Consider the following 16285-nt stretch of genomic DNA (forward strand, 5'->3'; position numbering starts at 1 on the left):
CAAAAGGAAGTTTTGGAAGTAGTCAAGAAGGTTTAGCTCAACAAGTAATTCAAGCTCACTTGAGGGTATGGATTACCAAGGAGCTCACATGGAAATTTTCTACAAGAGGTAGAAACTTGACGAAAGAAAAGAGCAAAGAAAGCAATAGATAAATATATATGTATAAGAAAAGTATTGAAGTACATGTTTAATTAGGAGCAACAAGGACACAACAATCTTACAAATGCAACCCTCACAACTAGGAGGATTCAATGTCTTTTGTATTGACAACCTACAAAATCTGATTATTCTATGTGAGAAAATAGTTAATTTCTTTCAATTGGATTCTCTTCTCAAATTTTTATTTGGTAGTGGCATATCTTGGACCAATTGCACCCATATTTTTCAAGTCAATGCCACTATGTATGAGTGCGACCTTGTTAACCTTCACTTCAATTTTTGGTTATCATCCATTGATACTCAACATAAGTAGGTACATTTCAAACTGCACACTATGGCTCAATATGACATAATTGTCCTCAAGAAACCTAGGTTTGGTGTAGTCCCCACCTAAAACTCTGAATTTCACCTTAAATATAGTCAATTCAAAATAGGCAATATTCACTTTGATAGCAAGATTTATTGTAAACTCGTTAAGATAGCCAATATTAGACATGCTAAAGACACAATTGCTTGTAGAGAGAGTTGCTTCTATTCTATTTATTGACTAGTTTGCGACCCCATTTTACTTGGACACTAACGGTTAGTTCATTGCGAAAGAAAGATTCATTTGTATCTATTGGCTCCAATTGACTACGCCAAAAAAATATGACATGCCTTCTCGTTAAGGTGTAGAGAACACATCATTAGACTTTAGATAAGGCATCTAACTTTTCTAGTGATAGAAACCAATCTTTTCGCACAGATAAAGAATGACACATTGGAAGCCTAAACTTTTATAGGATAGAGGAACCAATAAAAGGGCAAGTTTCCAAACTAGGTAATGTTTAATTAAATCCACCATATTCTTTCATGACTTGAATACCTTGAGAGGTTGACATTTTGCACTCAAAAGAGTTTGACATCAGCTATCGTTTGACATCATTTTGATTCAAAATCATGGAATATCATGGGAGATTGAATTGGGTTGAAGATGAGAATTTCCTTAAATCGTCTCTAAACTAGCTTCTCTCTCTCTCTCTCTCTCTCTCTCTCTCTCTCTCTCATATATATATATATATATATATATATATATATATATATATATATATATATATATATATATATATATATATATATATATATATATATATAATATATATATATATATATATATATATATATATATATATGTGTGTGTGTGTGTGTGTGTGTGTGTGTGTGTGTGCGCGCAAACTTACACATGCAAAGCTCCTTGCATGTATCTTCATGATAAGCTTAAATTTTCTCCATCCTATCCTATCATCCCATATCTTCCCATAATTTTGAGACTCAAACAAGGGCATTACTATGCTGGCAGTATGGCATTTGAAAAAACCATATCAAAGCAATACAAAGGGTCGCTCAATACTTTATACAGAGTGAAGAAATTTAAACAAATTTGCCTCTTAGAACCAAAACATCTAAATTCTTGTGTTTGTGTACTCAAAATCAATCCACCATGCTTTCCAATTTTGGAGGAAAAGCACAAGGAGAAGACATAAGCTCATGCTACAGAGCTTTGGATTGCACCCACAGAACTTAGACCTCTCTTACCGAGCCCTCTTGGGAAGGTATCAAGTGACTGTGTATTTACCCACATTACATTGTGGAAAGCTCTTCCCCTTGCAAAGATCTGACCATAGGTTGAGCACATAGTTGAATTAGCTCATCTCTCCTCTATTATTGCTTGCTTTTACTGTCTCCTTCCCCACCGTTACATCCTGATGATGCCGCGGATGCCAAAGTGCTGCTGGTAGATGAAGCTGCATGCATCTTTGATTGATCCATGGCAGATAATGCTTGTTGTCCACCACCACCCATTGCCATTCTTGAGTTGTTGGTAGAAATGACACTTGCCAAGGAGACAGGCATCAAGCATAGCCCCTTTGCCTGCAAGAACTGCATGGCTGACCCCATGTCCTCTTCCATGAGCCTCGCAACCTGCCGTTCAGCTACTACCATTCCATCCTGAAAAGCAGAAGAGCTTAGAGTTGCTGCATGGTTATTTTGCCCCTGTAAGAGATAAACCACCATAGGTGCATTAGAGCCCTACATTGCTACACATTTTGTTATGCTTGACATGGCCAATATAGCACAAATTTGTGTTTCAATACTCCTCAGAAGCTCAAGAGTCGGGGGTTCACTATATGTAAACCCTCCATATCGCGTGCATTCAATGCCTAATTTTTAAAACCCCATATCTATGGATTTCTCATGAATATAGCACACTTTTTCTGGTTCAATCTGTGTATGTCGCCCTTTGATTCGTACCCTTCTGTATGTTAAAAATGTATTAAAAATAGGGCTAAATAACCTTCTGATGAAATCACTTGCTATGTTTACATATTTGTTACTCCCCATCTGAGCTCAAAAGCCCATATTTCAACCGTATAGCACATTCAAGATCGCTGCAACGTGTGATAGGACAGACAATAGACACCAGTAAAACTAAAATCATCACCATTTACAAAGCACAAAGACATGCCTTAATCAGAAACACCGCAAGAATTTGCCTCACTCGAACAGTAGAAACATGTGCAAAAGCAATCATACCTCAGCAGAAAAATCTGCAATTAGAGGTGCAACAGCCCCTGCACCCCCTAGCCTGCTCATACTCAGAACCTTCCAGAACAACAACAAATACACATTAGGTTGTCGTGCCCAAGAAATAGAAATCATAAAACAACAATGAGAGCTGATGCACACCTTCACTTGCAGCTGCAAAAATTTAACATAATCAATAATCTCGTCAAGCATAGAGGCCTTGTCTGTCTGTACACATCAAATTACATCACGAGTAGCTTTAGATACTACACCCAGTGCCAAAGGATAATGTCCACAACATGCAGAAGACAAATGCTTACTTTGTTAGCATTAGGAACAAGCTCTTGCAAGGCCTTCATCCTCTCCGCAATGCGCTCTCTCCGGAGCTGTACATGCGAAACATGTTAAAAGGCCTTCAAAATGCATAATAAGTGCATTGCTAGAAACTTAAAATGTAGAGGACTATGCCATGCAGACCCGTTCAGCAATGCTATGGGGATCCGTGGCTTGTCCTCGACGGGCTCGTACACGAGGTCTAGCGGTACCGGCAACCACAGCTGCAGCACCTTGAGGCTGGGCAACACCCGTATGAGTTCCAAATAACGGAACCAAAACTGGCTGTCCTCCTTGGATCTGAAAAAGTTCACATTAAGAAGCAAAACATGGTACATACTCTTTCACTCAGAAAACCTCAACAAGTTTCTAGTACTGCTTTTTATTCGATTGCAAGAATGAATGACCTGTTGGTGCAATTGCTGAGCATCTGTTTGCATCATTTGGGAAGGGCCTACTTGGGAATCCACGGCGCTTCCACGAAATTGAACATTGTGGATTGCAATCTTTTCCTACACAAAAGAAAAAAGCTTTCAAGGTACTCAGAAGTGCAAGCTGGGGAGCATGTATCACAGGACTCAACTTTTTCAGCGCGGGCTGCATATTGTTTAACTTACATCAGCTTCATCATGTGCTCCATCCCCTGAGGTTCCTGTGTCAGTCATGGTCCCTTCCGGGGTAGAACGTGTCCGAGGTCCATGGATGTAAGACTGGCACCATGTTGGAGTAGCTTGTGGGACGTAGGCTTGAGAGAAATTAGATCTGTCCCTACCACTATTTCTAGAGAAAGGAGGTAAACTATGTGAAAGAGATGAATTTACACCTGCCATCGGCTGCGAAAAGCTCTCCTTGGGGAGAAAAGGTTCCTGGAGGGTGGGGGGTCTCCAGGCAGGGGCACTCCTCGTTGTCCCATATGTTTCTGGAATGAGAGGATGTTGCACAGAAGAGTTAATAAGGGCATTCTCCTGGTAAGGGTAAGGAGTGCGCATGTTCGGGGGAGCACATTCTTGCCTGGCCGGAGCCAGGAAGTAGCTACTCGACGGGCTGCTCACATTCTGGCATTCCGACATGTCCGGCAATCGTGAGCTGCCTTCAGCAAACCTGTTTTCAGACCAAGGAGATGGAAGTGTGTGCTCCATATAATGCTCCATTGTTTAAAGCATGTAAGGCAATATATGCTGATGCAGCTCAATGACGTTCCACATGTAGGCAATGTTGCTCAATAGAATAATTAGCCTAGCTGATGCCCGTGCTCATCTGCGAATCAAAATTTTAGGTGCGCATGTCTTTTAAACCGATCAAACGCCCACAGCGCCAGGCCGACTATGGTGGCAAACTGTCACGGTTGTATCTGTGCAACTTAGTTAGAAATAGGAAGAGAGTCAGCATGCACAATATAGGCAATACATCCCAATGTATGCATTGTAACCGAGAAAACAATGTTGAGGAGAATTAATTACTGTAGAGTTTTAAGCAGCCTAGTGTTGTGAAATTCTTTGTTTAAATATGAGCAACCATGGTAAACATTCATTCAGTGCCTCACAGACTTCGAGTCCTCTCTCTCTCTCTCTCTCTCTCTCTCTCTCTCTGTGTGTGTGTGTGTGTGAGAGAGAAGGAGACTAAACCAATGAAATACCATTGAGTTCTACAGTCAATCCCCCCGCGCATTGAGAAGCGTACCATGAGCGTTTATGTGCGTGCGGGGTGTGTGTGTGTGTGTGTGAGAGAGAGAGAGAGAGAGAGAGAGAGAGGAGGAAGTGTGCGTGTGTGCTACTGTGAGCTTGTGTGTGTGTGTGAGCTTGTGAGTGTGTGTGTGTGTGTGTGAGAGAGAGAGAGAGAGAGAGAGAGAGAGAGAGAGAGAATACCCTAGTAGCCTAGAACGACAGGTGCAGTACAACTTTGATACGATTGGCAGAAGAGACGAAGGAACAGGGGAGCAGCTACAGCTGCTGCTGCTACAAATCCAAGAGCAAAAAGATCCTCATCCCCAAGCCCAGCAGAGCAGGTGCCAGCGCCACGCTGCGTTTCCAAGCTGAAGTGTACTAGACTTCACTTGAGTGACTCTCATGAGAGACAAGATGAACTGCGTGCCAGAAACGCAAAAAGCAAAAAAAAAGCGAAGGACGATCCAGCTAGCTAGCGCGCCAGGCCCAGAATTGGGGAAAAAACAACCCCAAGAAAGCAACAATAAAATCAAAGACAGCAAAAGACCAAAGGCAGGGTTTGGGTGCAGGGAAGGCGCCAAACAGCCGGCTTGCATGCAGACTCCACAGAGGCTATGAGAGAGACTATGAGAGAGAGAGAGAGAGAGAGAGAGAGAGAGAGAGGGGAATGTTTTTGTGTGCAAAGCGTGGGCTTCGGGGGGTTTGAACTTTGCTCCTACCAAATCATTAGAGCTTGCGCCTTGAAGGAGCCAGGGGGGGGGGGGGGGGGGGGGGGGGGGGGGGGGGGGGGGGGGGGGGGGGGGGGGGGGGGGGGGGGGGGGGGGGGGGGGGGGGGGGGGGGTTACTATTGGTGTGTGGAATCTCCGTTGCAGTAAATCCTCTTGCCTCAACTGCACAGAACGCAGAGAAAGTAGTCAGATAGGCCTAGAGAGAGTGGGAAAGAGACTCACTCTCTCTCAGAAGAGAATAAAATATATTCCTCAATCTCTTTCTTCCGACCTTTTCAGAGTAGGTAGTCCCTTCTATGCTGCTCTGCTTCTGTGAGAGAGAGAGAATTTCTCTCTCTCTCTCTCTCTCTCTCTCCACACAGTGCACACTGCCACACACACATAAGCGTTCTCTTCTCTCTCTATACACACGTACACAGTGCACACCCTCTCTCTCTCTCTCTCTCTCTCTCTCTCCACTTCTCAAAACTTCAAAAGCATCATTCTCGTCCTCAAAAGCGACCTCCGCCCTTTTCCCTTTGTAAGTTTTGTAACGCCCTTCTTTTATTCTTTCCAACAACACCAGCAAGCAGCAGCAGCAGCCCCTTTTCAAACCGAGTGGTAACTGTGGATGACGTGGAGCCTTCACATGCCCCCCCCCCCCCCCCCCCCCCCCCCCTTTCGCGTTTGTGAATGAAATATGGTCGGCGAGCAAATTCAAAAAATTTGGTTGCATAAGAGCTGATTTTTGTATGCATTGCTTGGCGGGAAACCCTCTCTTAGCCCGCTGCACAAAGTGACAATCATTTATCTCTTCCTGAGAGGAGTGGAAACCCTCCATGCTCTGCTAACAATTCCCTTGATGCTATCCCTGCTTCATTGCACGCAGGGCTTGAGAGACCCTCAATGATGCCAAACATCGTATAACAAGGTGAAGTATTCATAGGGGCCTTCAAAAGGCAAACAAGTGACTATTGTAAAAAGTCTGCCTTGTAATCATACTACAAGGGATGAGGTTAGTAATACAAGTTAGTATGTTTACAATAATGCTACGTTGTGGCATTTTAATAAGTCAACGTTAGGAGGTCATAAGCTTGCATCAGACTCAACAACTACTCACCCAGCAGGGTGTCACAGAGGCAGATACAACAAAATTGCTCAGCAAGTAGAGAGAGAGAGAGAGCCTTTTACACGGAGACAAAGAAGGACACTCCCTTCTACTGAGATAGAGTGAGAGAAAGAGAAAGGGAGAGAGGAAATTTTGGGGGCCGTGAATTTTTTCAGGCTTTCTCTTTTTAAATAGAAAGTTTTTTCTCTCTTTCAATTTTGTAAATTCGAACAAAGTTCTTAGCTATGCATTGCTTTAGAAGTTCTACATAAATTCATCCCAAAATGTTGGTGCCCTCTTGAGGGGTCATAAGAGTTAAAAACCTATTTTAAAAATGTAAATGCTCATAACATCTCTAGCAAAGAGAGAAAGAGAGAGAGAGAGAGAGAGAGAGTGTGTTTAAAAGAAACCTTTTACTTAGTCCTTAATGTAAAGAATAGACTTATAAAATTTAATCTATTAATGTTATTTATAATAAAAAGTGCACAAACTTATCCATAACAATGAAAGTGCAAAATATAAAAATAAGTAATTATCATTTTCAATTTAAAAGTCGCTTACAAAGCTTAGAAATTCACATTTTTAAAGACTTTAAGCTATCAGGGTAAGGGGGCCAATAAAAAGCCGCCCCCCCCAAAGGAGGACTGGTGTCCCCCCACGTAAAGAGCCTTCACATGCCCCCCCCCCCCCCCCCCCCCCCCCCCCCCCCCCCCCCTTTTGCATTTGTGAATGAAATATGGTTGGCGAGCAAATTCAAAAAATTTGGTTGCATAAGAGGTGATTTTTGTATGCATTGCTTGGCGGGAAACCCCCTCTTAGCCCGTTGCATGAAGTGACAATCATTTATCTCTTCGTGAGAGGAGTGGAAACCCTCCATGCTCTTGCCACTAGGCTAGCTCTCGCTAACAATTCCCTTGATGCTATCCTTGCTTCATTGCACGCAGGGCTTGAGAGACCCTCAATGATGCCAAACATCGTATAACAAGGTGAAGTATTCATAGGGGCCTTCAAAAGGCAAATAAGTGACTATTGTAAAAAGTCTGCCTTGTAATCACACTACAAGCAATGAGGTTAGTGATACAGATTAGTATGTTTACAAAAATGCTACGTTGTGGCATTTTAATAAGTCAACGTTAGGAGGTCATAAGCTTGCATCAGACTCAACAACTACTCACCCAACAGGGTGTCACAGAGGCAGATACAACAAAATTGCTCAGCATGTAGAGAGAGAGAGCGACATCGATGACCTCAACCCAGAGAGAGAGAGAGAGAGAGAGAGAGAGAGAGAGAGAGAGAGAGAGAGAGCCTTTGACATTTTGGGATTTCTATTTTTAAATAGAAAGTTCTTTTTCTTTCAATTTTGTAAATTGGAACAAAGTTCTTAGGTATGCATTGCTTTAGAAGTTCTACATAAATTCATCCCACAATGTGGGTGCCCTATCGAGGGGTCATAAGAGTTAAAAATATATTTTAAAAATGTAAAAAGTCATAACATCTCTAGCAAAGACACAGAGAGAGAGAGAGAGAGAGAGAGAGAGAGAGAGAGAGAGAGAGTTTAAAAGAAACCTTTTACTTAGCCCTTAATGCAAAAAATAGATTTATATAATCTATTAATTGTTATTTATAATAAAAAGTGCACAAACTTCATCCATGACAATTAAAGTACAAATATAGAAATAAGTATTTATCATTTTCGATTGAAAGTCACTTACAAAGCTTAGAAATTCACATTTTTAAAGACTTTGAGCTATTAATGTTACCATATACATGTGGTAGTGATGTGTGTGAACACACTAGGACCGCCGAGGCATTTTTTCCCTCTTTAGGAGGTTTTTTCCCCCGTGCATTGTATATACGCCCATCACTCTAGGGCTATCTATCTTTCCATTGCGCACTAAGTAACACACTCTCTATTGTGTGCCTTGAGCTTCCTTCGTCTTCTCCAAGCTGTGTGTGTTTCTCTGCAACCCTAATTCCAACAATTGGTATCAGAGCAGGTCACGTCCTCCCGGGCTTAGTCGCCAGCTGCTCCAGCACACGCCTGCTCACTTTCTCCGATTTCAGTGAGCTTTGGCAAGCGTTCGCAGGTCGACAAATATTTTGGGAAAACTCGAAGAGCTTGGTCTGCTCAGAATTTTGATTTGGGCTCATTTCGGCCTCCGTTTCCACTACAGGCAGTACTGCACAGGCTATTTCGTCATTTTGTGCAGATTTTCTGTCAGTGCCGTTTTCTGCATAACAGGTGCCTTATAGTCTTCTACGGTTTGTGCTATATAGCACAAGTTGTTCCCGCTCCATTTCTCCTATTTTCGGGCAGTTTTCACATCAGGTGCAGCATTTACCATGGCTGACAACAACAACACAGATGTGTTCAAGATGTTTGTTGCTGAGGACAGGTTGGATGGGGACAACTACCCTATGTGGGCTTATATGATGCAACAGGTTCTTGTGTCAAAAGGTGTCTGGAACATTGTGCAGGGCATTGATGTACGTCCTGGTTCTGAAGATGTAGGCGATGTTGAGGATGTTGCAGGTCTTGCTGCAAGGATTGCAGCTGTTAGAGTTGTTTTGCCTACAGCAGAACAAGCTCGTTGGGATGTTAAGGATGCGCAGGCTCATGCATTGATTGCGTTGTCTGTGAAGCGCACCATTATTCCTCACATCCGTTCAGCAAAATCTGCAAAACAGGCTTGGGATATTCTAGCAAGTCTTTATGCAAGCCGCAATGAGGCTAAAATTGCTTTGCTGCGTAAAGAGCTAGAGTCGAAGATTATGCATGAGGAAGATGATATGGACACTTTCCTTGCTAGTGTCAAGGATATCAATGAGCAACTCATTTCTGCAGGTGAAGTCATTTCTGACAGTTCCCTTGTGCAGACTGTTCTTGATGCCTTACCAGATTCCTACCAGACTTTTGCTAGTACTTGGAGACTGATGACCCAAGGAAATCCTGAAGTTGTCAAGTTTGATGCATTATGCACATTGCTGTTGCAAGAGTCACTTTCTAGGAAAAACAGGACTAGGCAGCGTGCAGTTGAACAGGCTTTTATTGCTTCTCAAAGAAAGGGTGGTAACAGTAATGCAGCCACTTCTTATGGTTCTGCTGCGAGTGGCAAAAATTCTGTTCCTAATGCTTCTACTGGCAGCACTTCGTCTGGCAATTCTGGTGATAAGGGCAAAAAGAAGATGCGTTGCCATTATTGTAAAGCCAATGATCACTTGATCAAGTCGTGTCCTAAGTTGAAGGCCAAAGAGGCTAAGAAGAAAGAGGGTGGTTCCACTGCAAATGCTGGTTCCACTACAAATGCAGCCATTGTTGAGTCTTCTGTGAAAGGAGATTGTGATGCTGATGTTGATGCAGAATGGGCTTTTAGCGCAGAGTGCACTTACAATCCTGCTGTCCATGATGCATGCTTGTCAGTTGCTGCAGATTCACATGTGTGGTATTTCGACAGTGGTGCTACAAAGCACATTACCTCACATCGTGAATTGTTTACCTCTCTCGAGTCCGTCCCTCATGGGAATTCAGTCACTTGTGCCAACAACGCCTCTTATCCAGTTCAGGGAGTTGGAAAGATTGTGCTCACTGCTGCTAATGGCAGTTCCTTCACACTTGTTGATGCACTTTATGTACCTGGGATCAAGAAGAATCTATTGTCTGTATCCGCACTTGCTAGACTTGGACTTGTAGTCAAATTTGTGGATGACAGATGTACAGTTCATGATCTCAGTTTTGGTGATGAAATTGTTGCATCTGGGCTTTTGTGCCGTGGGCTGTATAAGCTCACTTTGTATGACAAGTGTGGACAAAATTTTGCAAATGCTGTTGCAGATTCAAGGGCTATTTCAGATGCAAAACTTTGGCATGCACGTTTTGGTCATCTGAATTTTGCCAGTTTGCTGCGTTTGCAGAAATCTGATATGGTTGCTTCTTTGCCGCCTCTTGAAGCACCTATCAAACATGTTTGTGAAGGCTGTATTCTGGGTAAAATGCAGCGTTCTAAGTTTCCAAAGGATGGTTCAGTTAGGGCGACATGCAGGTTGCAGCTTGTGCATAGTGACGTTTGTGGGCCCATGCAAACTCCGTCCTTGGGCAATTACCTGTACTTCGTGACTTTCATTGATGATTACTCCAGGCATGCGTGGGTATTTCCGCTTAAAGCGAAGTCCGAAGTTTTTATGTGCTTCAAACAATTTTTGGCTATGGCTGAAAATGTCTCAAAATGTACTATGGGCACCCTCCGTTCCGATCGAGGGGGGGAGTATATGTCTCATGAATTTAATGCATTTCTGGCTAGTCGTGGGATAAAACACCAATGTACAGTGCCTTATACACCTCAGCAAAATGGTGTTGCTGAGAGGAAAAACAGGTCACTAACGGAAATGGCACGATGTATGGTCAAAAGTCAAGCTTTGCCGCATTCTTTTTGGCTTGAGGCCATCATGTGTGCCACTTATGTACTTAACAGGTGTCCTACGAAAGCTTTGCAGTCTATTACTCCATATGAAGCATGGCATGATAGAAAACCTTCTATTGAGCACATGCGTGTTTTTGGCTGTTTTGCATATGCTTTGGTGCCACAAGTGCAGCGCAGAAAATTGGATGATAAGGCTGTCAAATGTATTTTTGTTGGTTATAGTGCTAAAAGCAAAGGTTACAGGTTGTATCATCCGCAAACAAAACGTATTTTGGTTTCACAGGATGTAGTGTTTGTGGAAGATTCTGTTCAACCCTTGCTGTCATGTACTAGAGACAGTAATGTAAGCTCACAGGACATTTATGACACTTTGTTGCCTCTTTTCAGTGGTGGAAATACGAATGTAAGTTCCAATGAGGCAAATGTACAGCCTATGGGGGTTTCTGAAAATGTTTTAGAACAGCCTATTACTGATGCAGATGTACATGATGTACTTGATGAGGAAAGGGCTGAAAATGAGCAGGCTAGAGGTATGCCAAAATGGCTGGTGCACACTTTGCGTGACAGTAAATTGGATGCACCTTTATCTAGTCGTACTCGTTCAGGCTCTCGCCATGCATCTTATGCATCAGATTGTTATGCTTTGGCTGTGTCTAGTTTACATGATGTTGAGGAGCCTCTGTCTTTTGATGAAGCACAGAATTCAGAAAATTGGATTGCTGCCATGAAATCAGAATATGATGCACTTATAGAGAATGACACATGGACTTTATGTGATTTGCCTCCTGGCAAAAAGGCCATTGGTACGAAGTGGGTTTACAAGTTGAAACGCAAGCCGGATGGTGAGATCGATCGCCATAAGGCTCGACTTGTTGCAAAGGGTTATGCACAACAAAAAGGCATAGATTATGAAGAGACTTTTGCTCCCACTTGTCGTATGACTACTGTGCGTTTTCTATGTGCATTGGCAGCTCATTTTGGTTGGGATGTACATCAATCAGACATTGTTACTGCTTTCTTGAATGGTGACATATTTGAGGAAGTTTATGTAACGCAGCCTCGCGGTTTTGTCATAAAAGGACAAGAGGACAAAGTGTGCAAATGTAAGAAGGCTTTGTATGGGTTGAAGCAATCTCCTCGTGCTTGGTATGAGAAAGCTGACACTCATTTGGTTAAACGAGGCTTTCGTAATAGTCCAACAGAAAGCACATTGTATGTAAAGCGTGAGGATGATGTATTTCTCATTGTGGTTCTTTATGTTGATGATTTGCTGATCACTGGACCAAATGAGAGACATATTGCTGAATTTAAGGCTGATTTGAATGCTACTTTCAAGATGAAAGATTTGGGGCTGTTGCATCATTACTTGGGTATACAGTTTAAGCAGTGTGATGGTGGTATTGCCTTGTGTCAGAAAAGTTACATAGAGACATTGCTATGTAAGTTTGGACTTGAGGATTGCAAACCTATTGCCACTCCCATGGAAACAGGTTTGAAGTTGAGTCTACATGATGCTGGCGATCCTGCTGATGTCACTCTTTACCAAACTGTTGTTGGCTGCCTCATTTATGTATGCAACACGAGGCCAGATATTCAGTTTGCAGTCTCGCAGGTCAGCAGATTTATGCATAGCCCAGGGTCTAAGCATTGGCAGGCTGTCAAGAGGATTTTCCGCTACCTTAGTGGCACTTTACATCTTGGCTTGTTTTATCCCAAGGGGGGATCATCATTGCCACCAGACTTACATGCTTTTTCGGACTCAGATTGGGCTGGTTGTTTTGACACGCGAGTGTTCATCATTGCCGCCAGACTTACATGCTTTTTCGGACTCAGATTGGGCTGGTTGTTTTGACACGCGAGTGTCCACAAGTGGTTTTTGTTTCATGCTTGGCAGTTCATGTATATCATGGTTGAGCAAGAAGCAACCTACTGTGGCCACTTCGAGTTGTGAGGCTGAGTACAGGGCAGTCTTCACAGCTACGGTTGAGTGTGTATGGCTTAGACGCCTTATGGCTGACTTGGGTGTTGGACAGGACACTGCCAACACTATCTACACTGACAGTCAGAGCGCATTGGCAGTTGCGAGGAACCCAGTTTTTCATGCTCGCACAAAGCACATTGAGGTGCATTACCACTATGTCAGGGAGAGGCTCTCAGCAGGAGAGATCAGCTTGGCTTATGTGCCAACACAGGACAACCTTGCAGATCTTTTCACAAAGGCATTGTCTCGTGAGAAGCTTGAAGCTTTCCGCAAAGCTTTGGGCTTACTCCCCTTTGTGGACTGATCCTGTCCTCAGGGCATGGCCCTTCCCTTTACTCATGTGCCAGCTCTCGTTCACCGCATCACTCCAGGGGGGATTTGTTACCATATACATGTGGTAGTGATGTGTGTGAACACACTAGGACCGCCGGGGCATTTTTTCCCTCTTTAGGAGGTTTTTTCCCCCGTGCATTGTATATACGCCCATCACTCTAGGGCTATCTATCTTTCCATTGCGCACTAAGTAACACACTCTCTATTGTGTGCCTTGAGCTTCCTTCGTCTTCTCCAAGCTGTGTGTGTTTCTCTGCAACCCTAATTCCAACAATTAATTGTTTCTCTATGCATTCTAGAACCTCATTGTTGGAATTAGGGTTACAGAGAAACACACGCAGCTTGGAGAAGACGAAGGAAGCTAAGGGCACACAATAGAGAGTGTATTACTTTAGTGTGCAATGGAAAGATAGATAGCCCTAGAGTGTTGGGCGTATATACAATGCTCGGGGGAAAAAACCTCCTAAAGAGGGAAAAAATGCCCCGGCGGTCCTAGTGTGTTCACACACATCACTACCACATGTATATGGTTACAAATCCCCCCTGGAGTGATGCAGTGAACGAGAGTTGGCACATGAGTAAAGGGAAGTGCCATGCCCTGAGAACATGATCAGTCCACAAAGGGGAGTAAGCCCAAAGCTTTGCGGAAAGCTTCAATCTTCTCACGAGACAATGCCTTTGTGAAAAGATCTGCAAGGTTTTCCTGTGTTGGCACATAAGCCAAGCTGATCTCTCCTGCTGAGAGCCTCTCCCTGACATAGTGGTAATGCACCTCAATGTGCTTTGTGCGAGCATGAAAAACTGGGTTCCTCGCAACTGCCAATGCACTTTGACTATCAGTGTAGATAGTGTTGGCAGTGTCCTCTCCAACACCCAAATCAGCCATAAGGCGTCTAAGCCATACACACTCAACCGTAGCTGTGAAAACTGCCCTGTACTCAGCCTCACAACTCGAAGTTGCCACAGTAGGTTGCTTCTTGCTCAACCATGATATACATGAATTGCCAAGCATGAAACAAAAACCACTTGTGGACACTCGCGTGTCAAAACAATCAGCCCAATCTGAGTCCGAAAAAGCATGTAAGTCTGGCAGCAATGATCCCCCCTTGGGATAAAACAAGCCAAGATGTAAAGTGCCACTAAGGTAGCGGAAAATCCTCTTGACAGCCTGCCAATGCTTAGACCCTGGGCTATGCATAAATCTGCTGACCTGTGAGACTCCAAACTGAATATCCGACCTCGTGTTGCATACACAAATGAGGCATCCAACAATAGTTTGGTAAAGAGTGATATCAGCAAGATCGCCAGCATCATGTAGACTCAACTTCAAACCTGTTTCCATGGGAGTGGCAATAGGTTTGCAATCCTCAAGTCCAAACTTACATAGCAAGGTCTCTATGTAACTTTTCTGACACAAAGCAATACCACCATCACACTGCTTAAACTGTATGCCCAAGCAATGATGCAACAGCCCCAAATCTTTCATCTTGAAAGTAGCATTCAAATCAGTCTTAAATTCAACAATATGTCTCTCATTTGGTCCAGTGAACATCAAATCATCGACATAAAGAACCACAATGAGAAGTACATCATCTTCACGCTTTACATACAATGTGCTTTCTGTTGGACTGTTACGAAAGCCTCATTTAACCAAATGAGTGTCAGCTTCTCATACCAAGCACGAGGAGATTACTTCAACCCATACAAAGCCTTCTTACATCTGCACACTTTGTCCTCTTGTCCTTTTATGACAAAACCGCGAGGCTACATTACATAAACTTCCTCAAATATGTCACCATTCAAGAAAGCAATAACAATGTCTAATTGATGTACATCCCAACCAAAATGAGCTGCCAATGCACATAAAAAATGCAATGATCCCCCCTTGGGATAAAACAAGAAGATGTAAAGTGCCACTAAGGTAGCGAAAAATCCTCTTGACAGCCTGCCAATGCTTAGACCCTGGGCTATGCATAAATCTGCTGACCTGTGAGACTCCAAACTGAATATCCGACCTCGTGTTGCATACATAAATGAGGCAGCCAATAGCAGTTTGATAAAGAGTGACATCAGCAGGATCGCCAGCATCATGTAGACTCAACTTCAAACCTGTTTCCATGGGAGTGGCAATAGGTTCGCAATCCTCAAGTCCAAACTTACATAGCAATGTCTCTATGTAACTTTTCTGACACAAGGTAATACCACTATCACACTGCTTAAACTGTATACCCAAGTAATGATGCAACAGTTCCAAATCTTTCATCTTGAAAGTAGCATTCAAATCAGCCTTAAATTCAGCAATATGTCTCTCATTTGGTCCAGTGATCAACAAATCATTGACATAAAGAACCACAATGAGAAATACATCACCCTCACGCTTTACATACAATGTGCTTTCTGTTGGACTGTTACGAAAACCTCGTTTAATCAAATGAGTGTCAACTTTCTCATACCAAGCACGAGGAAAGTGCTTCAACACATACAAAGCCTTCTTACATCTTCACACTTTGTCCTCTTGTCCTTTTATGACAAAACCGCGAGGCTGCGTTACATAAACTTCCTCAAATATGTCACCATTCAAGAAAGCAGTAACAATGTCCGATTGATGGTGGCATCCCAACCAAACTGAGCTGCCAATGCACATAGAAAACACACAGTATTCATACGACAAGTGGGAGCAAAAGTCTCTTCATAATCTATGCCTTTTTGCTGTGCATAACCCTTTGCAACAAGTCAAGCCTTATGGCGATCGATCTCACCATCCCGCTTGCATTTCAACTTGTAAACCCACTTCGTACCAATGGCCTTTTTGCCAGGAGGCAAATCGCATAAATCCATGTATCATTTTCTATAAGTGCATCATATTCTGATCGCATGGCAGTCAACCAATTTTCTGAATTCTGTGCTTCATCAAAAGACAGAGGCTCCTCAACATCATGTAAGCTAGACACAACCAAAGCATACCAATCTGATGCATAAGATGCATGGCGAGAGCCTGAACGAGTACGACTAGTCAA

General features: G+C 43.1%; 1 protein-coding gene across 8 annotated transcripts; it reads right to left on the minus strand.

The window, feature by feature from the left end:
- Positions 1-1477: 1477 nt before the first annotated feature.
- Positions 1478-5403, minus strand: LOC147458286 (uncharacterized). 8 transcript variants are annotated; one of them, XM_086512956.1, is made up of 8 exons: positions 4923-5403; positions 3675-4158; positions 3465-3569; positions 3202-3357; positions 3045-3110; positions 2887-2952; positions 2734-2802; positions 1478-2193 (listed from the first exon to the last, which is right to left on the minus strand). In XM_086512956.1, the coding sequence occupies exons 2-8, from the start codon at positions 4125-4127 to the stop codon at positions 1861-1863; spliced, it is 1248 nt and encodes a 415-aa protein (XP_086369082.1). In that variant the 5' UTR covers positions 4128-4158; positions 4923-5403; the 3' UTR covers positions 1478-1860. The 8 variants fall into 8 exon arrangements, with proteins under 8 accessions (XP_086369082.1, XP_086369079.1, XP_086369078.1 ...); XM_086512953.1 differs by having other exon boundaries at positions 3675-4314; XM_086512952.1 differs by having other exon boundaries at positions 3675-4393.
- Between the last annotated feature and the right edge of the window lie 10882 nt (positions 5404-16285).

Source organism: Adiantum capillus-veneris, chromosome 5, assembly GCF_014529385.1.
Source record: "Adiantum capillus-veneris isolate H3 chromosome 5, ASM1452938v2, whole genome shotgun sequence".
NCBI lineage: Eukaryota > Viridiplantae > Streptophyta > Polypodiopsida > Polypodiales > Pteridaceae > Adiantum > Adiantum capillus-veneris.

What these genes read in the sequence shown, in the direction of transcription:
- LOC147458286 (XM_086512953.1), bottom strand. Translation starts at nt 4,208, where the DNA reads ATGGAGCATTATATGGAGCACACACTTCCATCTCCTTGGTCTGAAAAC. An exon ending in CTCAGCAATTGCACCAACAG is followed by an intron (nt 3,358 to 3,464) that starts GTCATTCATTCT and finishes GAACTTTTTCAG; the next exon opens with ATCCAAGGAGGACAGCCAGT. An exon ending in TTGCAGATTTTTCTGCTGAG is followed by an intron (nt 2,194 to 2,733) that starts GTATGATTGCTT and finishes TATCTCTTACAG; the next exon opens with GGGCAAAATAACCATGCAGC.